This window comes from Herpailurus yagouaroundi, unplaced genomic scaffold (genome assembly GCF_014898765.1).
Source record: "Herpailurus yagouaroundi ecotype Mexico unplaced genomic scaffold, PumYag 139, whole genome shotgun sequence".
Taxonomy (NCBI): Eukaryota; Metazoa; Chordata; class Mammalia; order Carnivora; family Felidae; genus Herpailurus; species Herpailurus yagouaroundi.
The window spans coordinates 10,476,606-10,501,825 of record NW_024412394.1 but is presented as its reverse complement, the minus strand read 5'-3'; the positions used below and the strand labels follow the sequence as shown (position 1 = coordinate 10,501,825).

Genomic DNA, 25,220 nt, shown 5'->3' with positions numbered 1-25,220 from the left:
AGGGCTTTCCAAGATTCCTCTCAGGCCGGTAACCTTGGACAAACCCCGCAGCCTCCCTGAGCCTCCACAAGAAGAGGGAAAATGACACCTGTGTTGCAAGTGCTATTAATGATCACAGAATTAATTCTAGTTGACGTTTATTGGGTGTTTCCTACGGGCTAGGCGCTGGGCCAAGTGGGCATCTGGCCTATATTGCCTCACGTAATCCTCCTCGCAGTGAACCCATGCCTGACCCCTGGAGTGAGCTCTCTGGGGAGTAAATGCTTTAAAACAGGTAACATAGTCACTCAGCAGGATTCCAGGCACATCACTGCTCGATATGTTATGGCAACAATGACAACAAATAATAATGGCATTATTTGCGGGACTACTGCGGCCCCATTTTCTGGCCTCTCTCACCCTCCAGAGCCACCTGCTGAGCCCCTTTCTAGAAGCAGCCCTCTGGGGATCTTCCTTCTCCAGGAAGTCTTCAAGAAGACAGTGGGGAACCTGTGGTTTTGCATGGCCTTTCTCCCTGAATCTCCATCCCATCTGTGTGGCTCCTGGGGATTCGGGTGTGTGGGTTTGTGTCCCTGTCCCTCAGACTGAGTGGTCCTACAGCTTCCTCCGGGCAGGGGGTGAAGACAGAGCTGAGAGCTAGTAGATGCCAGAGCAGGGTGGCGGTGTGAACTCAGCAGGCTCCGCCTGCCTGAGACTCCCCTGCAGTCTCCCAGGCCCATTCTCTCCTCTCCCTGGGGAAACTGAGGTCCCGCACAGGAAGTCTCTTGCCCGGGGTCCAAACAGATCTTCCAGATACAGGAGGGTGGTTGGTCCCTAGCCCACGTGTCCGGGGCGGCAGCACAAATCAGACACGTGCCTCAGAGCTTTTCTTTTTGTTTTTATTTTAAAGGAAAAAAAAAAAAAAAAAACAGTGCAAAAACCCATTTTCCAGTGTCAGCCATACCCACCCCCCACCCCTAGGTCACCTCCCTGGCTGGGGGCCTGACTCTTCCTCCCACTCAGCAGCCCCTCCCCTCTCATGCAACCCACAGGGGCTGGAGGCTCCATTTCCCTGGAGTGCCAGGTCCCAGGGGGCCTTGGGGGGAGGAAAGAACTGGGGGGGGGGGGGGGCCCCCCTAATTTGGTCCCCCCCCCCCAGGTCTCCAGTCATGGCACCAGGTACCCCTCTTGGCTCTCAATAACCCTTCCTGACCATACTACTAGCCTGGGGGGCACTGATCTGGGGGAACCCTGTCCGCACCCCTCTTTGCCCCGGGTCCGGCTCGGGGCTCTCCTCACTGAGGTTGGGGGGTTCCCTCCCTCCCTCCATGGTGGGGGGGAGAGTGGTGGAATCCCCAGGTTTAAATACCTTAATGAAAGCAGGGGATGGGGGGAGGAAGGGGCTTTAGATCTAATAAATTATTAGCGTTTTTAGTGTCCGTGGGGGGGGGGGGTCGGGTGGGGGCAGGGCGTGGCCTCCAGGGCCCCTCCCTCCCCTTACTGGTGAATCTCATTCTCTATGAGGCTGTCCTCATAAGACGGGAAGTCTGTGTCCGTGAGGCCATCAGGTGGCATCAGCAGCTCCTCATCTTGGGACGAGGACAACGGGGGCTCATCCCCTGAGCTTCCAGGACCCCCGTCCCCTTCCCCGTCCACCTCTGAGTCCTGCAGCACCTGAGCGATGTATTTCTGAAGGGGGAGAGGAGTAGAGGGTGAGGGTGGACAGCTGCTCCTGGTGGCGAGGGGTTGACTGGGGGAACCTCAGGGTCTCCAGGAAGCGGGACGGTGATCTTCCCCCCCAGGGAGAGGTGGGCAGACCCCTCAGTGAAGCCAGATCTTTCCCTGCCTCTGGGGTCTGGAATGGGCTTCACTTTCTGAAGGACTAATGGAACCCCCAACTTTGGATTGAGCCTCAGTCAGAGGCTCCTCCCCACCTTTGGCCATGAATCGGGGCACTCACCGCAGATTTGGGGACAGCTGCAGCAGTGGGGGGCCGTCCATTGCTTCTGGAGTCCACAGTATCTGTCTCCGTGTGCTCAATCTTGAGGGGTCCAGAATGAGTCAGGGAGTGGGGAGATGTCCTTGGCTCTCAGCCACAATCATGACCCTGCACCCTCTTGGCACCCCTGCCCTCAGCTCCCACCCATCCCCTTGAGCTTCTGCCCTTAGCCATCCCCTGCCCCCCTGGCCCCACACCTTGTAGTTGTGGGCACTGAGGTATTTGAAGTGTCCGAAGCAGACGTGGCAGAGACAGATGACGATGGTGATGACCAGGACCACGAATGTGAACATGGACGTGGGGGCTAGGAACCCTGGTGGGGGGGGGGGCAGAGGATGGGGCTGCTACCTTTCCTCTGGGCACCCCCCCACCTTCGCTACCTTCTGAATGCAACCCCACATTTCCATGTGCTGTGGCTTCTCCCAGGTTCCTTGCCTGTGGCCCTTGGCCATCATGGACCCTCCCATGGCTTGCTCTGCCTTGACTCTGAATGGGGGTCCCCCTCCCCCAGCTCCCTGAGGCACGTGGGGGGGTGGCCCTCACCCGTGCGCATGGTGGAGAAGAAGAGCAGCCAGAAGAGGCAGAGGATGGGTGCGGCCACCACCTGATTCACGGCCCCTGAGTGGATCTTCTTGTCCAGCTTGGCCGGCAGGTAGGCGTAGTAGAGATTGTACCTGTCTACCAGGTGCTTCAGCAGCATATACATGAGCCCTGGGGGAAGCCACACGGGCCCTGACCTCGGAACCAACGCCACCGGACCTCGGTGTGTCCGTCACAGGTTGTCCCAGTCCTACCGAGATCGCTGAAGGGCTGGCCTCCCTCCTCCTGCCCCAGCCCCAAGCCCATCGCAGGATCACAGACTGTCCGCTTCCTCAGCCTCCCTGCTTTGTTCTGCTGCCCCTCGCTAAAAACCCTACTATTAGAAGTCCATTCATTTGGGTCAATGAGCTTCCTCTTGAAACCCTTCTCGGTTTTTTTTCTACCCTGTCCCTAAACAGATGGGTATAAATTAGATGGTAAGTTCTGTTTTCCTGGAGGCTGAGGGAATGGGAGCTTTCAAATGAGGACAAGGGGGTTATTTTGGAGCCTTCAATAACCAGGGAGGGTGGTTAAGGGGTTAGGATGTTACCAGGGGGAAAGGAGAGGTCACTAGTAGGGCAACAGGTGAAGAGAAACTTTGCTAAATTTCACAAGGAAGAGGGACTTGTCCAAGGCGCACAGTTCAGCTACAGTGGGTCTCTGTGAGTGGCAAGAGTCCAACCCCACCCTGGAATCCAAAGGTCTTTCCTGAGCTTATGGGACTCTGTCCACGTGTACCCACGGATGCTGTGTAGGAGTGACAGTGTGCGTGTGTGTGTGTGTGCACATGTGAATACCTCTGTGGGTATGTGATGTGTGTCCGAGCATGTCAGTTGAGTGAAGGCACTTGGTGTGGATGAGTATGGCCATGTTGGGTGGCTTTGCCCAGGGGCTCAGCACACCAGCTGGAGCCAACCTGAGCTGAGATGGTTTTCCCCCTCCTCCCCCCAGGCCCGGCCCCAGACTGAGGCAGGGACCGGGCGGGAGGCCCGAGGGGCCGGCCTCCCAGCCGGGGCCCTGTCCACTCAGGGCGGCCTGCCTTACTGGAGTGAAGCGGGTGAGGTCCTGGGTCCCCCCGAGCAGGGCCCAGGTCCCGGCGCGGCGGTGCCTACCGAAGGGCACGATGATGGGGCAGGTGATACTGTAGGTCATGACCACCGTGAAGACGCACATCATCCAGGCGTAGGCTGCGCCAAACTGGAACTCGTAGGCCTGATGCTGGGGGGGAGATGGGCAGGAGGGTGGCTCAGGGAAGGGAGGGACAGACTAGAAGGGCACAGGGCAGGTGGGAGGGGGCAGGGGGCCAGGAACGAAGCTGTGGGGAAAAGGAACCCAATATCCAGGTGGGGCAGGGCAAAGCAGATGGAAAGAGGGGCTGTGGCTAAGTCAGGGTGGGTACAGTGACGGGGCATGGGGGGGTGGGGGGGGGGGCTTTGAGAAATCAGGGGCTGGCAGGTTGGTAGGCCTGGGAATGGGATGCCCAGAGACCTCGTGTGGGGTGAGGGCACAGGGATCCTAGGTCTAGGGACCCGGACCTCCCCCAACTCCCATGGGAACACTAGACTGTCAGAATTGGCAGGTGCCTTCAGGGTTCTCTATGTTGATCCATCGTCGCACATATGGGTAAACTGAGGCTCCAGAAAGGAAAGGGAAAGCCCAAGGCCTCGGAACTGGGTCCTGCAACTTCCGGCACCCCTGTGTCCCCACACCCTAGCTGAACTGTCACTGTTTCTGGTTGGGCCCACCAGGGGGCGCTGTGCGGGCCACTGCGGCCCCAGGCGGCCATACCCGCTTCACGTTGCGCCTTTCCGCGGCAGAGCGCGCCAGGCAGAGCCGGATCATGTACATGAGCAGGCCTGGGATGCGCAGCAGGTCCATGGCGTTGCCGATAAAGGCTGAGGCAATGACGTAGTTCACGAAGAAGGCGCCGTTGTCGGGCAGGAACACGCACCTGCAGGCACCAAGTGCTCCAGCACTGCACCCTTGGGAGACCCGGCTGCGGCCTGCCCACTGCCAGCCTGAGAGCACACCACACCTTCGCCCCCAACGCGCCTTCCTCCATGTGGACACCCCAGGTCAGCTCTCAAGCACCTGTGCCCCCGCTTCCCCCCAGAGTGTGAACCCCAGGGGCAGATGCCAGAGTATCAACAGACACCTCCAACACCCTCAGTGCGAGTGGATGCAACCTGGGAGTGTGAGCTCAGCAGTGTGCCTAGAACTTGTGCGCTATAAAGACCCATGGAGAGTGCTCCATAGCCCTGAGGCCACCGGAGTTCAGGGTATGACTGTCTGAGGTCTCCAGACAACCCCCATGAGATCCTAAAAGACCCCCAAGGGCATGAGCCCTAGGAATACCCAGAAATTACCCCTTAGCTCTTAAATTAAGCCATGGTTATTACCCCCAGAGCGTGAGCCTCAGCCACCTCCAGAACACAAGCTCCAGAGACCCTTCCTCAAAGATCTTCAGTGGGGGAGCCCAAGAACTTTTGTCAGTGCCTGTGACACCCCAAGTGTGAGCCCAAGATGATCACAGATGGCCTAGAGCAAGACCCCTGGAGCTTGTGTCCACATATACAGCCATGGCACGTGGCCCCCCACCCCCACCCCCACCCCCAAACAGCTTCATAGGGCTTTCCAGAAAAGGTGCTCCATAAAGAATTTCACAGTCACACCTCTGGATAAGAGCCTGAAACTTCAGAGGTGTTCCCAGAACCTGTGCCCCATAAACATCCCAAAGTATGAGCCCCAGAGTTCCCCGTAAATACTCCAGAGTTGGGAGCCCAAGAGCCTTCCATAAATACTCAGAAGTGTGGGCTCCAGAGCCCTTCAGGGATACACCCAAATCACTCCCAAAGTATGGCCAAGATCCTACTACAGACACCTTTCCAAACCTCCTGAGTGAAACTCGCCTCCCACAGTTAGTCCTAGAATACAAGCTCTAGAGACGGTCAGAGAAATGCCCCAGTGTGGGTCCTAAAGCCCCAAATACACTTTGAAGGTGACCTCTAGAGGGGTTCCCGGAGAATGAGCCCCAACACAGACCCCAGGGATATCTCCCACGTCTACACCTGAGACACTGTGTGCAAGCTTTGGGATGACCCTGCCACACCCTGTAAGCCCCCTCCTCTTCCCTGCAGCAGGGGGTGGGAAGCTTCGAGGCACCCTCCCATGGGGAAAGGTAGTGTGTCCCAGGCATACCCACCCCCGCCCTCCGGTCTCTTTCCCTGGGGGCCCAGGTCACTCACTCAAACCGAATAGCTGCCTCAGCCAAGAATTTCTTGTCAAAGAGCCAGCGGAAGAAGAGGTCCAGGCTGGAGAGGAGGAGTGGAGAGGTGTGGTGGGAGGCTGGAATGGCCCAGAACACCAGGGGAGGAGTCTAGTCCGTGAGCCTCTGGGGATGCCCCCCCAGACCTGGGTCCCCCCGCTCTGTGAGGGAGGTAGGAGCCTGAACCGTTCCCCTCGCCCACCCTGCAACACCCCCACGCCATCTCCCATCCCATCGTCTGCGACCTACCTGCTCAGTCCCAGTGAGGGCAGGAGCAGCACCATGAAGATGAGGAAGGTGTAGCATTTGTGCATGGTGGTCCTGTTCTCCCCGGAGCTGGGGCAGGGGGCACGGGGGCAGAGGTCAGGAGAACCAGCCCCCCACGCCTGCTCCCCTAGCCAGGATGGTATCACAGGAGGCCCCACTGGGATGGGGGCCGCCCAGGGTGAGGATGCCGGCCAGCATCCCTTCCCCAGCAGCTCTGGGGCCGCCTGGGGTGGGGAGGCTGAAGGGGAAAGGGCTGCCTGGGGGGCGGCGGGGTGGGGGTGGGGGGACGGGTGCACACCTAGGAGGGCCAGAGTGCAGTGAGTGTGAAGGGTCTCACCGTGTCCAGTGAGCTTCGAAGAAGGCCGAGTAGTAGACAATGGTGGGGAGCAGGGCCGAGAAGCACCACAGCAGCAGGGTGGGGAAGAACTGAGTGATGATGGGGTTCTGCAGTGGGGCACGGGGCTGCGTTTCAGGCGGGGCAGCGGCCCTGGTCCGGCTTGCTTTGCTTATCGGCCCCCTCCCCCACTGAGCCCCAGGCCCCGCAGCTCTCAGCGCCCCATGACAGACGTCCAGAACCTGTGGGGGCCAGGGTCTTATGAATAGCATCAGTAGTTAGCACTTGCTGAGTATCTACTAAGTACCCAGCATTGATCACATGCTTTACGTGTATTGAGCCTCACAATATTACCCCATTTTACAGATGAGGAAACTAAGGCAAAAAGAGATTCAGTAGGTTACCCGGCTAGTGAGGAGTGAAGGGGGGTGGAATCTGAACCCAGAAAAACCGGGTCTTATGTCTTTTGCTCTTATCAGTCAGTAATTTTTTACACTATCTTCCTTTGGACTTTGAGACTCCCAAGGAGGTATGCCATGTGCGTGGCAGGAGAGGTGAGGGGAGAGCTGGTGGAAGTGACCGTCACTCTATTGCCATCTGAGCAGCCTTGCTTTTCCACACTGGGTTTCACGTAAGAGTCTTTTTGATAAAGGCACCAGAATCTGAGTTTGGAAGCCAGTGATGTAGTCTGAACCTCCATTCGTTTGTCGGAGAGACTGGGGGATGAGAAGGGACTGGCCCTGGGCTCTCTCTCTTCCCCGGTGTCTCTCTAGATGTGTGCAAACCCAAGGGTGGTCTCTGCTAGGAGAAGGTGGCAGGGAGCCCCAGGGAAGTTCACAGAGGGCTTTACAGCCCGTGGTCGTGTGGGAGTGCTTGGTGCGGCTGGGCTAGAAAAGCAGGAGAGGAGCCAGACTGGGCAGGAGGGTGTTCTGGATTCCCCCCGAAGAGGGATTCGAGGCCTGGCATCTGTGTCTCCTGACACAGCATAGAGGGGTGGGGCGGGGCAGGGCCTCACATTGAGGTACTCCACAGGCTTGGTGACATTGAACTTGTCCATGGTGGTGATGATGATGGCCGGGGTGGTGAGGAAGAAGAGGAGGATGAAGAGGACGACATTGATGACCAGGCAGCGCAGCCACCAGATGAAGCCTCGGATGGACAGGTGCTCCCTGGGAAGGCAGGGGAGAGGGTCATCCTGGGGACCGCATGCTGATGGTTCCCGGTGACACCTCCCCTCTACCCACTGGAGCGAGCAGGCCCCACGGAACGTGCCCCTGCCACCAGCGCTCACCAGTAGATGTTCTGGGGGTCGGGGGCGTACGACACGGTCCAGTTGGAGATGTGCAGGGACTCGCTGCAGGACGAGGAGCGCGGCTCCCCGCGGCAGGTGCAGCCCTGGCACTTACACACGTTGAAGTCCTTCAGGATGCTGGGGGATGGGCACCGGTTACCAGGGCGCCAGCCGCTGGGGACCCCACTGCCGACAGCTGGCCGTGAGCGTGGGGACCCGGGAGCCCCAGCTGGTCGGTGGGGGGGCAAGGACTGGGCTGGGCAGGCAGGGCAGGGGCTCACATGGCGGTGATGGTCTCATTGTGGAAGGTGACAAAGGCCATGCCAAGAGGCTTCTCGTTCACCTTCTCCTTCTCCCGCTTATAGTCCTCTTTCAGCTTCTGCTCCAGTTTTGTGTAGTACTCGATGGCCTCCACCTGCCGGGGTGGGGAGGGCGGGTGAGGCGAAGGTTCTGGTCAGAGAGCCAGGCTGGTCCCCACCATGCCCAGCGGCGCTGCCCCAGGGCTTACTAAGGGCCAGGTACTGCTTTAGGCTTTCTATGTGTTAACTCGTAATCCTCATAAGCCCAAGGTAGGTACAATTAGCCCCATCCTACAGATGAGGAAACTGAGGCACAGAGCAGTCAGGAAACTCGCCTAAAGCCACAGAGCTAGTAAATACACCACAGCACTGTCCTCTTGGCTGACCTCTTCTGACTTGGTCCCTGAAAACTTGGTCACTGGAGGGATGGGTACAAACCCAGTAGTGGAACTGGAGCTTCAAGGACTGTAGGAACAGGTGGGGACCTACTGAGGGAGGGTTGCGCCCTGCTCCCCATCCTGGCACCCTACCTCCAGCCCCCCGGCCGCGTGGCCTTGCCTCCTCAGGGAGTCTGTTTACCGTTGGTGTTTTTTATTTGGTTCTGGGGGGGGGGGGCCCGGCCCCACAAAGGATCTGAAGCAGGCTCTGCATTGATAGCAGTGAGCCTGATGCGGGGCTTGAACTCAAGAACCGAACCGTGAGACCATAACCTGAGCCTAAGTCAGACACTTAACTGACTGAGCCACCCAGGCGTCCCTTACCTTTGGCTGTTTATGTTTAAGACCCATTTGTGTGTATGTGTGTGTGTGTGTGTGTGTGTGTGTGTGTGTTCCCGGGGTCGTGGGACACGCACCTGGAATGTGCCCATCTCTACTGTGATCTGTCTTCCCAAGATCTGTCCAACCCCTCCCCGTATCCAGCAGGAGCTTTAGGGGCCTGAGGTCACCTCATACCTGCTCACAGCCTCGCACCACGCAGCAGCAGAGGTGGCCACAGGGCTTGGGGTTGATCATGGTGGGGACATTCTCCTTGCTCTGGAGGTTTGTGAAGTAGAGCTTTCCCCGCTCGGCCTTCTTCCTGTGGGATCCAGGGGTCCAGTCACCCACCACCCAGCTGGGGCCAGGAATGGCTGGGAGGGTGAGTAGGGAGCCCAGCTGAGGGGCCACCTAAGTCCACTCCCTCAGGACAGGGGTGATCTTACTCTTGGATCTGCTTAGAATGTATGGTTCAGGTATGTCCCCATTCCAGGGTCTTCCCGCCCATCCCTTGAGGGCCAGAAATTCTTCCTATAGTCTGGCCTAAAGTTTTCATACTGTAGCTGGAGAAGGGGATGTCCTTGGATGGGGTGGGGATGGTGGGCTCCTTTCTTCTTGCAACAACCCTAACCTCCAGGCTTTGCTCTTTCCAGAGCTGGATTGACAGGCAACCCAGGGGTTGAATTAAAATCAAATGCCCTGGGAAACACCTGGATGGGGAGCCAGGTTCCCCTGTGGCAGCTGAGATGCGCTCTATAATAGGCAGGGGCCCCCAGCTGTCATCCCCCCCATTACCTCTCTGCATCGAGGAACATGAGGCGAGCCACGTTGTAACACGGGCGGGCTTCAAGAACTGTGCAGTTGGGATAGGCCTCCCTGAAATACAGTCCACCATCATCTTCTGCGGCGACCCTGCCCACCTGCCCCCGACTTGCAGCTGCGACCGTGAAGACATACACCCCCAATTCAAGCTCCCTCTTTCTGGTCTACAAAAATGGGAGCTCCGTTAAGAATGAAACTTGGAAATTCCTCCCTGTGTTTAACTGAGCAGCAGCGGGGAGCCTTGAGGCACGGGGACCTTGAGCACACCCTGATGATGACCGTGGATGTGAGTGCACCCCCGCATGGCGCTAGGGGAGGCCACGGCCATGGTCTGACTCTTGTTCAGAGCTCTGACCTTTCAGTTGAGAGAAACGGTTTCTACTCAGGTTGTTCTCTCAACCCTGTTTCCAGAATACTTGGTTACAATCCAACACTTAGCCTTGCCTTACGGTCCAACTGATCCCAACCAACCCACAGCCCGGTCTGCAGACCCAAGACTGACCTTTTAACCCTGACCCGAGATTAACCCTCACCTTGCCCTGAAACCGAGCAGAGAGAGACTGTATGTGACTCTCGGTGCTGGTACCTGGCAGGACTCGAGGGGTGCCTGCGGCTCCTTCTCACTTCTCATTGCACACTGCTCCCTGCTCCCCAATCTAGACTGAGCCCCATCTTTAAAAAATTTCTTTAAATGAAGAACCACCAAGTGTTAACAGATGCACAATATCTGGTTCCCAAAAGCACGAGAATTTGCAAACTTAAATCTGGGATGCGGTCCTTGAAATGCACTACAGACTTTTCCCCCCACACGGTGTTACTCTAACTATTTTAGGGCTCCTCTTTGGAAGGGCCTGGAACCCTGTGGCAGGCTGAGCCCTCATTCTCACCCGACTAATCTCTAACCCCTTAATCCCTGCCATGCAGGCTCTCTGATATTACACACGGGATATTCCCTAATTCTGCTGGGTCAGTCCTCTAATTCAGACAGACCCCAGACCTGGATCACAAGCCCTACTCATCACCATGTGCTCGGGCCTGGGCCAGCAGCTTAGACATACTAGGTACTCAATAAACATGCGCTGAACGAATGGATCCATGAGATGGCTGTTCCCTGATGCTCACCTCCTTGACCCCTCAAACTCCCAGTTAGGACCACAGTCTCCCCCCCCACTCTGCTTAGAGGCTGACCACTAAATTTTAATCACAGTTTGCTTCCTAAACAAAATCGTAGATTGACTCCTGAAACAGCCTGAATCACGAGCTCCCCACGGACACCCATCAGGCCTGGTTCTCCTTTGTCTCCCTGGTAGGAAGCACACAGTAGGTGTACGATGAGTGTGTGCTGAATGGATGTTTGGTTAGCGGGGTTCACTTCCTCACTGTGTGCAGGGCCCTGTCAGCATGCGCCCCGCCGCTCCCCCCGCCCCACTGGAAACAGCAGCCCTTCCTGACTCCCTCACTCTGTTCCTCTCCCTGCTTTGGTTTTCCCCCTGGCACCCACCCCTACTCGACACAATGTCTGTTACTAGTTCATTTGTTTATTACCTGTCTCGCCCACCAGAATGCCAGCGGACAAGGGCAGGGGCTTTCTTTCTTTGTTCACTGCTGTAACCCTAGGTCCCCCTCCAGGGCGGGTGCCCGGCAGGTGCTCAAGAAGGATTTGTCATTAAAGGACTAACCAGTACAAGCTGACAACTGATCCCAACAGGACAGTGATATTAAGATGCCACCTAATTCTGAGCACACACTGTCCTTAATCCTGACTCGGACTGCCCCCTAATGCCGATCACAGCTGGGAATCCAGACAGGATCCCAAGTCGCTCTCGTACTGACCGAGGATGATCTAATTTTGACCGCTGTTCTCGAACTTCTGTGTGGGCAGGGCCTGTTTCTAATTTATTTATGCTTGGAGTACAGAAAGTGATAATAAATGCATGTTGAATGAATGATTATCCGTCCGCTGATGCTGATCACAAACCACTCATTTGCCTGCAACAAAGGGGTCTGCAATCTAACCTCGGCCAGATGCTGACTCCCAATCCTGTTCTGATCCAGAACAACAACTGGCTTCTGATCCAGGCCAACTGGCTGTGGATACAGACCTCACTAAGTCCCGATCCTGAGCAGAGACTGAGCCCTGATCCAAACTGCCAATGTCCCTTATCAGGGCCCCACTGGCCAACTCCTAATTCTGGCCACAGACTGGCCTCAGACCAATCTCTGATCAGACCCTGGACCAGCTCCTGACGCTGTCCTCCACCATGTGAACCTCCTGAGAGCTCAATGATCTTTCATTCGTTTCTATGGTCCCAAGGCTTAATATCATGAGAAAGTCTGCTGAGCACACAGATGAATGTATGACAGGATCCTTAATCCCGGATGCGGACCGTTCCGGCTACCTGGAGCTCTTAGAGGTGTATATTCCCCTTCCCCTCTGAGACACAACTCCAGAGCTGAAAAGAGCCTGAGAACACATGCAGCTCAGGTCCCCCCGGGCTCCCTGAGGATCCACTGAAAGCCAAGAGCTCCCTGCCAGTCTGCACACAAACCCCAGAATGTCACGTACGGTTTTGAAGCCACACACCTTGAAGGGCCCTTGGATCCCAGGCCAACAACCCATGACCCAGTTCAAGCTGAGAGGGGAGGTGGAGTGGGGGGGGGGGGTGGTGAGAGAGAGGAGGGAGGGGATGTGACATACACTTCCTTCTCTCACTTTACAAGTATTTCTTATATTTCCCCTGCTGTTGGGGGCGGGGGTGGCTATCACCCAGCCCTGGTGCTAGAATGCCCTGGGGTCACGTAATCCTTCAGTGGTCTAGTCTCCACCCCGCTGCAGCCCAGACCTCAGCCGGAGGGTGTGAGAAGTCTGAGGGGCTGAAAGACGGAAGAAGGGCCCACAGGACCTGGGGTTGGGGGTAGGAGTGGCCACTCACTCAAAATGCTTCTTGATCTTTTCTGACTCTGCATATTTGGAGATTCCATTGATGAAGAGAGTCCGCTTCACCTGGGGTGAGAGGGGAGCGCATGTACCTTCCAGAGGAGGCTCGAGAATGCCAGGAGGGCGTGGGGAATGGTGAGCAGAGAGGAGCAGCTGGGTGGGAGGAGGCCTTAGGGATAAACCAGGTTCCAGGGAAAGCAGGGGAGTGCATCTAACTGAAATCGGGCAGGAGCTTAATGGAAGAGCCATTTGGTCTCTCACTCCTGAGGGGTCATCCAGGGCGAGGGAGGGGGTACTACTCTCTGACCCTCAGGCCACAAGGCCCGGGCACCCCGTGGCTGCTGTGGGGTGGGCATTCAGTACTGGGCTGGTAGATGGATGCGGAGAGGGAGGGAGCATCCCAAGCATGGCATCACCACTGCTGTTTCCCCAGGGCCAGGCACAGCACGGGTGATTTCCACGCCTCCTATCACCTACCCCCCCCCCCCCCCCCCCCACCGCCCCCATCTTAGGAAGGTTCTGCTGTTGTCTCATTTTACAGATCAGGAAGTGAGGCTTGGGGAGGTAACTTAACTTGCAGCATAGGGGCTCTTGAGTTGCTGAGCCCGGAATGAAACCCAGGCGGCCTCACCCTGGCACTGACACCCCTTAGGGCTTAGGGGAGAGAGGCCCAGAGGGAAGGGAAGAGGCTGGGGGCGGGGCAGGCCGGCTGGGCTCTACTCACTAGGTCGTCCTCCTTGTAGCGCATCTTAGAGGTGTGTCTACGCATGCTGTAGACGGTGAGCAGCAGGTACAGGAAGGCGAAGGAGGTGTGCAGCCATAGCAGGTTGTTCCTGGGTGGGGCAGAGGTGTACATGGAGCCACCGGGGCCAGGAACCCACTCAGGCGGCCCCCAGCCTCCCGGTGTGAATTCAGCCCTGGTTCAAGGCCCTTCTACTGCCAGTGGTCTTCTGGCACTGGCCCCCTCACAGGGCAGGCCCCATACTTCACACCGTCCGGGTCCCAAGATTATTCCACTGCAGTTGAAACGTCCCCAAGAGGTCATCTCTCCCTGCCCTGTGCACTGGCTACACTGTCCCCTAACTACCCCCTGCCATCTTTCCCTGGCCTGAGGTCACACAGCAGCTTCTTTATCTGGTCATCTCTGGGGACTCCCAGCAGACATCCACCTACTCTGTCTCCAATCCAAGTCCCCAGGGCCCCACATCCACCTCTCCCCACAGTGCTCCCCCTCGCACCCCTCCTCATTACAGCTGGACTCTGACCTCACTGACTGGCTTCCCAATCTTACCCTGATTTCAGGTTGGCAATGGTGGTTCTCCCGAAGCTGTAGGCATTGTTCTCTGGGGGTGGGAGGGGGCAGGAAGAGGGAGAGGATGATGCTGGGGTCAGGACGCGTGCCCTCCTGCCCCCTCTCCTCCCTTCCCCACCCCACCCCACCCATCCCAGCCTTCACTGACCCAGCAGGTCCCCTGAGAAGTTGACAGGCAGCACGATGCCCACAGAGAGGACGCCCACGACGACCAGCAGCCCGATGATGTGCCGCTGGAAGGACAGGTAGTGCACAGCATCGCCCCCACATTTGTCCCGGATCTCATCATCCCTGCAGGCCCAGGGCAGCGGAGGAATCAGGTGAGGGCCGGGTGGCAGAGGGGCCACAGCTTGCCTGCCCTGCCCGCCCCCAAGTCCACCCTAGCCCCTGCCAGTCTGGCAGCAGTATGGGGGTGGGCTGGGGTCTTTGGGCCCCCTATTTTTGGGAGGGGGGATGAGAAAGGGAGAGGGAAGGGGAGGGAGGAAAGGAAGCATGCAGGGAGGGAAAGGAGAAGAGGAGAGAGAGGAGGGGAACAGAGGGGAAAGGGGAAGATTGCAGAGTGGCAGAAAGGGTAAGAAAGGGCCGGGAGTAGAGGGGGTGAGGAAAGGGAGGGTGGGTTGCTGGAAGAGGTTGGAGCAGGAGGGAGGACGGAGGCTGGGGACAGAGCAGCGCCTTACGGGTGCTGGAGAAACACATTACGTGGTGCACCTGGGGAGGGGCCCTGGGGGCCGGGGCGTGGGCAGTGGTGGTGCTGATCTGTCTGGGCCTCCTGCCTCTCTCCGCGCTCACTGCCTGCCTGCCGCCCTCTGGCTCCATCTCCTGACTTCTGCCTGCTGGACACTGGCTCCTGCTCCTGCTGGACACTGGCTGGCTGCTCCCAGCCTGCCTGCTGCCCCCCGCCCCGCTGGCTGCACGGAGGCTCTGAGGTGGGGGCGCTCTGGCCTCTGCCCTCACAGGGTGGCAGGGGTGCGGAGAGCTGAGGGCAGAGCGGGCCCACCAGGCAGGGGGGCATACAGGAGACCGTGGGGTAGAGTGAGGCCAGCTCAGGGGACAGCAGAGGCCAGGACCCCAGGGCTTGGCCTCCTGGAGGAGGGAGGAGGGTGCTGGGCTGGCTAGGAGCACTAAGGCCCTCAAAGCTGCTGGCTTCTGGATTTTGTAGGGAGGTAACAGGTTCTGAAGTTTTTATTTGTTTCTCTCTTTCCTTAGAGCCTGAAGACTGTTCACTTACTTTATCCTGAAGATGGCTGTCAGCCAGGAACAGAAACCCTGGAGTGGGGGGGACAGAGGGCTATCAGCTGGAGCCCCCCATCACCCCACCACCCCCACCCTCCCTTCCCCCTCAAATCCCACCTGCCCCATTCTCATATTCACCTCCAGGCTGGGCTCACCTTGGAACAACTTCCACAACCCCCCAAAGAAAGCAGCTCATCCCAGAGGGGGAGAGGGAAGGTGCCAGCCCTCAAAGGAGAAAGGGACTAAGGCCAAACTGAGTTATCTGTGGATGCTCATGTCCAGAGCTACATATCCCCGCCAAGAGTCAACGGGGCAGCGCAACCAAAGGAAGGCCTGCAGCTGTGTGGGTCAGCGTAGGGAGGAGTGGGATTCAGGGTCCTAGGAGAGGCAGTGGGGACTCCAGACCCAGACAAGAAGAGTTTGCAACATGGCTCTGCCTACAGCAGAGGAGCAGGCCAGGCTTCCCGAGTTCCTGCCACCTTTCTCCCAATACGGCCCAGAGGGACCAACCCCCGGGTCCCTGTGAGCTTCAATCTCCCACCCTCAAGCCCCCAGGCCTACCTGCAGCAGAGACCCCACTGAGAGCAGGGTCGGGATACAGGGGGGAGGGCTGGGCAGAGAGAACCCTCCCTCACCTTCCTACCAGTGGAAGGTCCAGGCTTAACACAGGATCGGGGACAGAGGTGCTTCCAGTTAAGATGCAGGACTGTGCTGCCTGCTGCCAACATCACCTGAGTCTGGGGACCATGTGGACACCTCTGGCGGGCAAGGGTGATAGCTTTGCTTTGCCACTTACCGGTGTGAGTCCAGCTCAGGAAGCTGACAGGCTTCTTCTACTATGGCTGCTACAGGAGCTGTTGCCCCCAGGCCACCCAGCCCAAGCCGGACTGCCCAGGGCCAGCCTAGGGCCTAAAGATTAGAGTTCTGACTAGGACCCACACCCTGGCAGGACGACAGGGGCCAGGCAGGTAATGTTGGAGTACTGGGTCTGGCGTGCATGAGGGTCCGGGGACTGCTGTGAATCGCCTTATCTGTAAGGACCTCTACCACTCAGCCCCAACCCACAACTGGCCCCATCTAGACGAGGGCCACCAGCCTGCAATCTCTGAGCAACGCAATGAATTCCTGCTTTTGCTCCATAGGGCAGAAAGGCCTGTTATTACTTCTAAAACCCTAAGGAAGAAGGGGTCCTTGGGATTAACAGGTGGAGACGGGCGCGGGGCTCTACATGGTGCAAAGTGTGGGATTCACAATGTTAGGTCTGTGCTGATTTGGAGGCTGGCGTGGAGTACAGAGCGAGTCTGGGTGGCCATCCTGTGGCTCTTAGACGAGCACTGCCCTTGCTGAGGAGAAGGCCACATTCCAGGTCCTTGACTCTGTATCACTGGAGGCTAGAGGCTGCTAAGCCCCCTGCCCCGGAGAAGGAGCGGGTGGCTAACAAGTCTGGGGGAGGGCACTCACATTGTCTCTTTGGTCAAAGTCGACGGAGCTGGAGACAGACGTGAGACGCTCATACCGGTCATGACTGTCCCCGTGCATAGCTGAGGCCACACTGGGGGTGGGGAGGTGAGAGATCAGAGAGCCTGGTGAGTCTGAGCTCCTGGGGAGCGGGACTGAAGTGGGGGGCTCCCCCTCCAGAGCTCCAGGGGCTAGACAAAGCACAGAAAGCGCAGAGGCTGAAGCGGGGACGAACGCCTGCCTTCTCCCTGCCTCCCTTAATTGCACCTCCTTCCTTCAGGGCACCTGGAGGGCACGCCAGTGCAGGGCAGTGAGTGAAGGGAGAGGGTGTCTTCATCTTACTCCCTGGAGGCTGGAGCGAGAGTGTGAGGAGGCCCTGCATTTCTGGGGCTGACCAGCAGGGGACGGGATAGGGGGGTGACAGAGCCAGTATTATGCACAGGGCAATGGGGAGCTGAAGGAAAGGATGGACTAGGAGAGCCCCAGAAGGGCTGGAGGGATCAGGGGCTGGGGGATGCCTCCCAGGTGGGACCCTACCCTCCCTCTTCCCTGACCCCAGCAGCTGCTGCAACTCCAACGCCAGTCCTATAGACAGAGACAATGATGTGACACAAAAGCCCAGACTCGGGGCTCCGTGGGAGGCCCCCCTCCCAGGCCTCCAGAAGGGGTAAGCAGGGAACCCTGAAATATGAAGAACTAGTTGTTAGGGGCTGGCAAGCCACTGGGGACACCCAATCTTGTCTCTGGGACCAACAGGTGAGCATCCTCTAAGTTTCCGGGAGGACAGCCCCTCCAGCCTGGCCACCGGCCACCATGGAGAGAGCCAGACATACGGGGAGGGGCTTTTCCCAGGCAGAAAGCCAGAGGGAGAGATGGGGGAGCGAGGCAGAGACAAGTTGGGAGTCCCCTGCTCCGCAAAGCACACCGCCTGCGTTAGTCCGAAACATGAGCCTGCAGAGGAGAAAACTGCAAAGAGAAACCAGTAACGAGGCAGGAAGAGAAAAGAAGCATGAGAGAAGAAAAGAGAAAGCTGGTTTAGTGGGGATGAGGGGGCAGGTGCCCCACATACTATTCCTGTTCCACTCGCTCCCTCTCCTGCCGCCGCCGAAGCCTGGGGACAGAGAACAGACAGGGTTAACGGGGGAGGGGGAGAGGGTCCCGGGGGACTGACAAAGGACACAGATCCAACTGTAGGCCTTCATGTCCCCCATGGCTGTTCTGGGACTGGTCCCTCTTCATCCCCCTGACAAAGGGGGATGAGAGAGGGCTGGCTCTTTCCTATCCCCGAGGAGTGATGGGTGTGTGTTGAGTGAGTGACAGTGAGTGTGCATGTGTATGTGTGCAGGGGTGAGGGAGAGTCCCCAAGCCTTACCTGTCTGCATCTGTCACCAACGCCAGCCGCCCATAGTCCCAAGCCACCTTCCGGAGAATGGAGAACAAAAACAGCAGTGCCTGTGGGCAGAGGGAATGGTTGGCAGGTAGAGAGACCATCCACCCACGGGACTAGCCTGGAGGGCAGGGGCAGAGGGGCTGGGATCTGGCCTTAGAAAGGGCTGACCCTGGCTTGGGTGAATGGTCAGAGGCTAGGCTTGGGCTGCGTGATACGGATCCCTCCCATAGTTAAGCCTGGGGAGTCAGGGTCAGGTGGAAGAGTGGTTAGAGCTGCAGGTGTTAGCTAGCTAGGTATAGGGTGTGGATGCCAGGCATGGGGGGCGGGGGGGGCATGTGTGGGCACTCACAAGGAAGCACATGAAGTCAAGAGCCAGCACGGTGGGGACACCCCCAAAGGGCAGGCCCTGCAGGACGGTGCTGCGGATTCGGGCACTGTAGCAGTAGTCCTTGGGGTTGCTGTTGTTGAGGGCCGTGGTGCCCAGGGTGGCCAGAAGGAAGGGCAGCATGGCTGCTACTGCCGCATGGTCCTCCTGAGCAGAGAGCACCATGGTCAGCTGGGCTCATCCCCTGTCCCCCTCATGCCTCCCAGCATGAGCACGGGGAGAGGGAGTGAGGGCAGATCACCGGCTGCCTGGGTGGGGGGAAGCACTGGCTTCCAGAGATAAGGGCCTGGGGAGGGGAGGGTTGAGTCACATGGATTTACCTTCATTGGCTCTGAGGCCGAGACCCCACCCAGGGTCTGGGGAACTTGGCCCAGATCTGCACTGGGGAGACTGGTTTTTCTAAGTTGGAAGTTGTGAGTCTCTGCTGCCTACCTCCCACCACCTCCATACACACACACAAACACTCTCCAAACACACACACACACACACACACACACTCTTTCATGCTTGCTTTCTCTTTCTCCCTCTCTCTCCCTCTCTCTCTGTCTCAGGCAGAGACATGAGGGAAGATGGGGAGAGGTCTTAGGTCTGAGGGTTCAAGGCTAAAAGGTGGGGTGAGGAGGCCAGGGGAAGATGAGTCAGGAACCAGCTACCTCATCCTGATCTTCTCTTTCTACCTCTATTAGAAAAATGGCATGATTTCATCTGCTTAGAGATTTCGGCACTGTTAATCACTTTCTCGATATAACTGGCTTCAAAACAAAGGAAAGAAAGGGGGGTGCCTGGGTTGCTCAGTCAGTTGAGCGTCCAGCTTTGGCTCAGGTCATGATCTTACAGTCTGAGTTCGAGTCCGTGTCAGGCTCTGTGCTGACATCTGGGAGCCTGGAGCCTGCTTCGGATTCTGTATCTCCCTCTCTCTCTGCCCCTCCCCTGCTCATGCTCTCTCTCTGTCCCCAAAATAAATAAAAACATTAAAAAAAAAACCAACAAAGAAAAAAAAGATGTTCAGCTTCAGAGCTGGCTCTCTGTCCTCAGAGTAGGGACCTGAGGATGGGGTCAGAGTGGGAAGTCAGTTAAAAAGTTAGGACTTCTGGGTTTGTGTTATCTGCCTGGTCCCAGTCACTCCTGCTTACCCTCATTCCTTTTTCCCTGCCTTGGAAGCAGCTCCTCCCCTCCAGCTTCCTCACCTCTCCTACGATCTCAGCACAGGGGGGTCACCTGAGTGGTGTGAGAACTACAACTCCCAGAGTGCCCTGTTCCTGCCTCCGGAGTAGGGCAGGCTGGGAATGCTGTGCCCTCCAGCGAGCTTTTCCATTGGCAAAGGAAGAGAGAGTGGGCAGGGGCCTCTTAGCCTGCCCAAGTCCCCAGCAGCCAGGTTACTGCCCTCCAGCCCGGTTCCCCGCCACTGCCCACTGCCAGGCTGCCCGGGCCCTCTTTGGGCTGGGTGGGTGGGGCGGGGAGGAGGAGGGAAGGGGCAGCCAGCCCGGATACCTGGGTTCTGGGAGTGTCTGGGGACGGAGCCTAGCAGGGCTCTGGGGAGGCTCCTACGGTGGAGAAGTGTGGCCGAGGCACGCTGCTCCACCCCGTCCTACTGGGGGCCCCTGGGGGCCCCTTCTGCTGACAACACTGAAACTCTGCCTGGGGTGGGGGTGGGGGTCCCCAGGGAAGAGAGGAAACCAGACAAAGAGAGAGAACAACAAACCGAGAATCAGTGACTGTAACTCTGGCAGCAAGCATCCCCTAGCCCCTTGGAGGGACTCAGAGGGTTTCTCCTGCCCACCGATCCCTGGTTTTCCCCTTCCTGACACTTCAGTTGCAGGGGAAGAGGCACCAGCTCTCAAGTGGAGGGGGAAGCTGTGGTTGTTTATATGTTATACTTGGTCCCAGGGAGTCTCTGAAAAGCCTGTATTAAGAAGGCTAAAGTGGTAACTGCCCAGTGTTTATGCCTCCCTCTTCCCTTCCAGCCCAAGTCGCCTCAAAAAAACCCCAAAACCCCATGAATTTAGTAATTACAACAGGCGTCACTTATCTAGTACCCACTGTTTCAAGAATAATACATACACAATTTCGTTTAATCCTCGACAATCCTGAGTTGGATCTTATTGCCATTTTAAGATGAGGGCACAGGGGCTCAGAGAGGTTAAATAACTTTCCCTAAGTCACACTGCTCATAAAATGATGGAGTTCAAACCTAGGTCAACTTCCTTCTAAAGCTAGAACACTGTTCAGGGCACCATGCTTTTCTGATGTGCCTAGAACAGGACTCCGCACAACACAGAAGTTTCATAAATGCTCATTCTCCAGCTAGAGAACACCAGAGCATTGTGGGAATGTGTATGTTTAGGTGTGCAGACATGTGTTGATGTGTCTGTGTGTGTGTTGGGGGGTAGGTAGGAGAATCCGAGGCAGGCTCCAGGCCCTGGTGTGTAAGTTGGGGGGTGTGTGGGTGTGCCTAGAAGCTTGGATATGTAAACGTGAGGTGTGTAGAACCCTGCGGTACCAGGGTTAAAGTGGAGGTTAAAGGTAGGTATAGGTATCTTGGATCTTGGGTCTGTGATGGTTGGCGGCCCTCTGAATTAGTGGCCCCCGCCCCCGCTCCAGTATACTCCAGCAATCAAGACAGCCCATTCCTAGTTTTTGCCTCTCTCCCCAACTCCAAGGCTCCATCAGACCAGAATGCAATAGGTACAAACCCCTGGAGTACCACGCACCCCCACCCCCAGTCCTGTCCACACTGAAAGAAGGTGGAACGTTCTGCGAGCTTCTGCAGTAAGGGGGCCCCATAGGGTGGGTGAAGGTCCAGGTAGATGCTTAGTAACTGAAATTATGGTGTCTATCTGCTGCTTCCCTCTTTACAGTCACAAAGCACTCCCCCCTTCCCCCAACAACTGCATTGATCTTACCCCTGACCCCCAAGGAAGGCAAGGTACTTGCTGGATCAGATCACTATCCCCTCTTTACAGGGGAGGAAGCAGGGGCCCAGGGAGAGAGAAGGAGAAGGACTCACATGAGGTCACAGGTCAGGTAAAGGGTGGAGCCAGGGCCAGTGGCTCTTCAGGCTCACTGGTGTCTTTGGTGCTCCTAATTGTGGGGGGCCGGGTTGTGGGGGGGCTGAACTTCACCTAGGGCAGCTGCTCAAAGCTTTTAGGGAGAGCAGCTGGGAGGGTGGAAGAAACTGAGGCGGAATATTTGGGGGGAGGACTAAGTGAGGGGGCAGTTCATCCCCTGGGCCAGGTGTATCCTGGAATTTCTCTAGTCTGACACTGAGACTTTAGCTGGCAGTATGTAGAAAGTGGAGGAGGATTTTATTTATTTATTTAAATTAAAAAAAATCTTTATTTATTTTTGAGAGAGAGACAGAGTGTGAGCAGGGGAGGAGCAGAGAGAGAGGGAGACACAGACCCGAGGCAGGCTCCAGGCCCTGAGTTGGCTGCACAGAGCCCAACGCGGGGCTCGACCTCATGAACCGTGAGATCTTGACCTGAGCTGAAGTCGGACGCTCAACCGACTGAGCCACCCAGGCGCCCCCAAAATGGCGGAGGATTTTAGTTCTAGCTATCTAAAGGTTGTTATGTTACCATTAAAAAGCGTGTGCATGGTGAGAGTGAGGGAGTTAGAAGGTAAAAGTTTTTTCTTCCAGAGTTACTTGGGAAGATTTCATTTAGGGCTTGGGATCAGGAAGGCTGTGTGTTCTGAAGGGAGGGGATGATGGTGTAGGCCAGCTCTGCTACTATGTAACCTGGGCCTCAGTCTTCCAAACTGTAGCAAAGAGGTATTAATATCCTTGCTCCACCCCTCCAAGCTTCACAGGGATGGGCAAAAAAAGTATCTGCAGGGGCGCCTGGGTGGCTCAGTTGGTCCGTGAGTTCGAGCCCCGCGTCAGGCTCTGTGCTGACAGCTCAGGGCCTGTAGCCTGTTTCAGATTCTGTGTCTCCCTCTCTCTCTGACCCTCCCCCGTTCAGGCTGTCTCTCCCTGTCTCAAAAATAAATAAACGTTAAAAAAAAAAATTTTTTTTTTTTTTAAAGTATCTTGAAAAGAGGATAAATAGTAGCAGGAAAAGGGATGTCTTAAGGCTCAGTCCCTTATGCTTCCGACTTCAGTTCAGGTCATGATCTCACCGTTCTGGAGTTGGAGCCAGAGTCGGGCTCTGTGCTGACAGCTCAGAGCCTGGAGCCTGCTTCGGATTCTGTGTTTCCCTCTCTCTCTGCCCCTCCCCCACTCGTCCTCTGTCTCTCTCTCTCTCTCAAAAATAAATAAACATTAAAAAATTTAAAAAAAAGTAGTACGAAAAGAATGCATTTATCAAATATTGATTTCCCTCTTCTTCTGTGCCAGGCACTGTTCTAAGTGCTTGACACATGTTAGCTCATTTACTAGCCATCACAACCCTGAGAAGACACTGAGGTACAGAGAGGGTGCAGAACTTGCCCGATGTCACACAGTCAGTCTGTCACAGATCCAGATATGGACCCAGGCAGTCCGGCTTAAGTGTGTGGTCTTGACTGCCGCAAGCTGCTGCCCTGGCCGGAGGAGGAGAAGCTTCCATCAGGGACCTGGTGGGGGTGGGGGCTGCCAGCTCCAGCTCTGGAAAAATGCCACACCCTATTTCTACCTGTTTGCCCTCCTTCTTGCCTGTGGCTGCCAGACCCTCCCACTCAGACCGTGGGATTGTGATTTCAGGCTCTATCTAGGATGAGACAGATCTGGCTACTGACCTGGGCAAATTACTTCACCACCCTGGGCCTCAGTTCCCTCATCAGTAAATGGGAATCATAATTCAGTTGTGTGGTTGTTTTGAGAACTAAACAAGATGACTTATGTAAAGCTCTTAATACAGTTCAAGGCACATGACGGATTCTAAAAATATTAGGTACTGTTATTAATAAAGTGTTGGCATAAAAGGGGTTGGTTTAGTGAAGGAAAACTGGTAAAAATCAAAATAAAGGAAAACAGACTTTAACGTGACAGAGCCCCTCAGTCAGGATGGGCTTCTTGTTTAGACTAAAGGGTTTATATGGCCTTCAGGACTCTGCCGCTGAGTGGCAGGGAGTGTTCCCAGACTCTTCAAACATATCCACTCCATCTGTAGCAGACCAGAAAGGTGGGAGCCCAGGAGGGTGATGTTATGCCAAGATGGGTCAGAAGTTTAGAGAAGAGAACCCATTATTGATCAACAACAAGGCAGGGTGCCAGGCTCTTTCCCTGTGTTATCTAGTTGATCCTCATGATAAATCTCGTAAGGAGGTGGTAGTAAATGCACTTTTTAATTAAAACTAAGGTTCAGACAGGTTAAGTAACTTGTCAAGGTCACACAGCTAAAGAATGGCAGATCTGGAATTTGAACTGAGCTCTCCAAGACTCTGTTATAATCGGAGGGAATTTGTAGGATGTCCAAAAGGGGGTTAGCTTCCCTAACTACCTTTAGCTACTCACCACCTGCCTTCTGCCTTGCCACATCCCCACCCACCACCCAACCATAGGCCAAGACTGAGTTGGATGAGCCAACAGCAGGCCCCAGCTTGTGCCACCTGGAGCAAGCCAGGGCCTGGACCCTCTGGTGCCCTGGAGGACAGTCACGCTGCCAGCACAACCAGGGCTGGAAGCCTGGTAGACACTCCCACTCCTCTCCTCTCACGGCCTGGGAAGCAAGGCTGGGGGTCCCTACTCAAGAGGGGTTGAGCACAGCCTCATTTTTCCTGGGCAGACCCAGGGAAAGGGTAGAGAGTGGTATTGGGTACAGAAGCCCAGACCCTCCCGCCCCGCAGGGAAGTGGAGTGCTGAGCGGCCAGAGCTCCCCCCAGGGGACCCAGGCAGGTGGCAGCACAGAGCCCCAAGGGCAGCTGGCCCCTCTGACCTCTCCTCTCCACTTTCCAAGCGACCTTCTCTTCTGAGGAGCAAGGCGCCAAATCTTTGGGACTGTCCTCGCTAGGCGGTCAAGAAGGCCAGGAGGGACAAAGCGCGCCCCCTCCCCCCAACAGGGCCTTTGCCCCACTCCTTGTTCCGCCTCTGAAGCCTTTCCCCACCGCACCCTCCAACGCAGGCCCGGGCGGCTCATGAATGAACTGCACTGTGCGGGGCGCAAGGAGAGGACACGCTCCCGGGGCCAGTCGCCTCTTCAGCCCGAGACCAGTCCCCAGACGGGCTGGGGGCAGCGGCCGGCCTCCAGCCATCACCCGCGAACCCTGCCCTTGTCCGAGCCCGAACCCCTGCCCCGGGCAGGCTTGGGGGGGTGGGTGGTTCTCGGCCCCGGGAACAGGAGAAAAGATAAAAGAGACCGAGGACATTGGACTTGGCGACCCTGGAATCCAAAACTCGGGGGCGGGGGCGGCAGGTTCCCCACAGCGGCGGCGAGCTGATGGGGGCGCAGCTGGAACCCTGGAGGGGCATGCGGGGGGACGCGCACCTGGACCCGGCAGGTGGGAGAAGAGTGGCGCTTGGGGGCCAGGGGCGGGGGTCCCACCCCTCGGGATCTCCCTAGGGGTGGGGACAGACGGCGGTGCACATCTGGACCCGCGGCAGGGGTCAGAAGACTCGCATTTGGCTCAGGATGGTACGAGGTTGGGGGCAGCGCGCGGCACCACTGGGTCCCGCGGGCCCGGGCACCTCTGGGTCCCGCAGGAGGTTGAAGGGAGGGGACACGTAGCTGAGTCTGGGGTTTTCTTTGGGTGGTGGTAGGAGCCTCAAAGAAAAGAGAAGGGGTTGGGGAAGGGTCGCGTACTTACCCCCAGGCGCAGACTCGGCTCCGGCTTGGAGCCCCGGGTTGGGGCGGGGCGGGGCTGGGGGAGGGGGAGGGGGAGTCGCTGGGCGGCTCGAGCTCCGGGCTCCTGCGGCGGCCGCGGCAGTGTCTGGGGGAGGGGGAGCGGGAGGAGGGAGGGGGATGAGGAGGGGGCGGGGCCGCATAGGTCCCACCCCC

At 57.2% G+C, this 25,220-nt stretch overlaps 1 protein-coding gene across 3 annotated transcripts; it reads right to left on the bottom strand.

Moving 5' to 3' along the window:
* Positions 1–1,406: 1,406 nt before the first annotated feature.
* On the bottom strand, positions 1,407–25,152 carry TMEM63B (transmembrane protein 63B). Of its 3 annotated transcripts, none has more exons than XM_040473638.1 (24): positions 25,030–25,152; positions 18,271–18,453; positions 17,904–17,983; positions 17,601–17,642; positions 16,535–16,625; positions 15,069–15,106; positions 13,989–14,131; positions 13,820–13,871; positions 13,253–13,361; positions 12,524–12,594; positions 9,564–9,644; positions 8,967–9,090; positions 7,996–8,129; positions 7,715–7,852; positions 7,439–7,592; positions 6,427–6,533; positions 6,072–6,158; positions 5,803–5,868; positions 4,346–4,508; positions 3,670–3,775; positions 2,522–2,689; positions 2,176–2,291; positions 1,940–2,020; positions 1,407–1,668 (listed from the first exon to the last, which is right to left on the bottom strand). In XM_040473638.1, the coding sequence occupies exons 2-24, from the start codon at positions 18,427–18,429 to the stop codon at positions 1,477–1,479; spliced, it is 2,502 nt and encodes an 833-aa protein (XP_040329572.1). In that variant the 5' UTR covers positions 18,430–18,453; positions 25,030–25,152; the 3' UTR covers positions 1,407–1,476. The 3 variants fall into 3 exon arrangements, with proteins under 3 accessions (XP_040329572.1, XP_040329573.1, XP_040329574.1); XM_040473639.1 differs by lacking the exon at positions 25,030–25,152 and adding an exon at positions 22,736–22,755; XM_040473640.1 differs by lacking the exon at positions 17,601–17,642.
* Between the last annotated feature and the right edge of the window lie 68 nt (positions 25,153–25,220).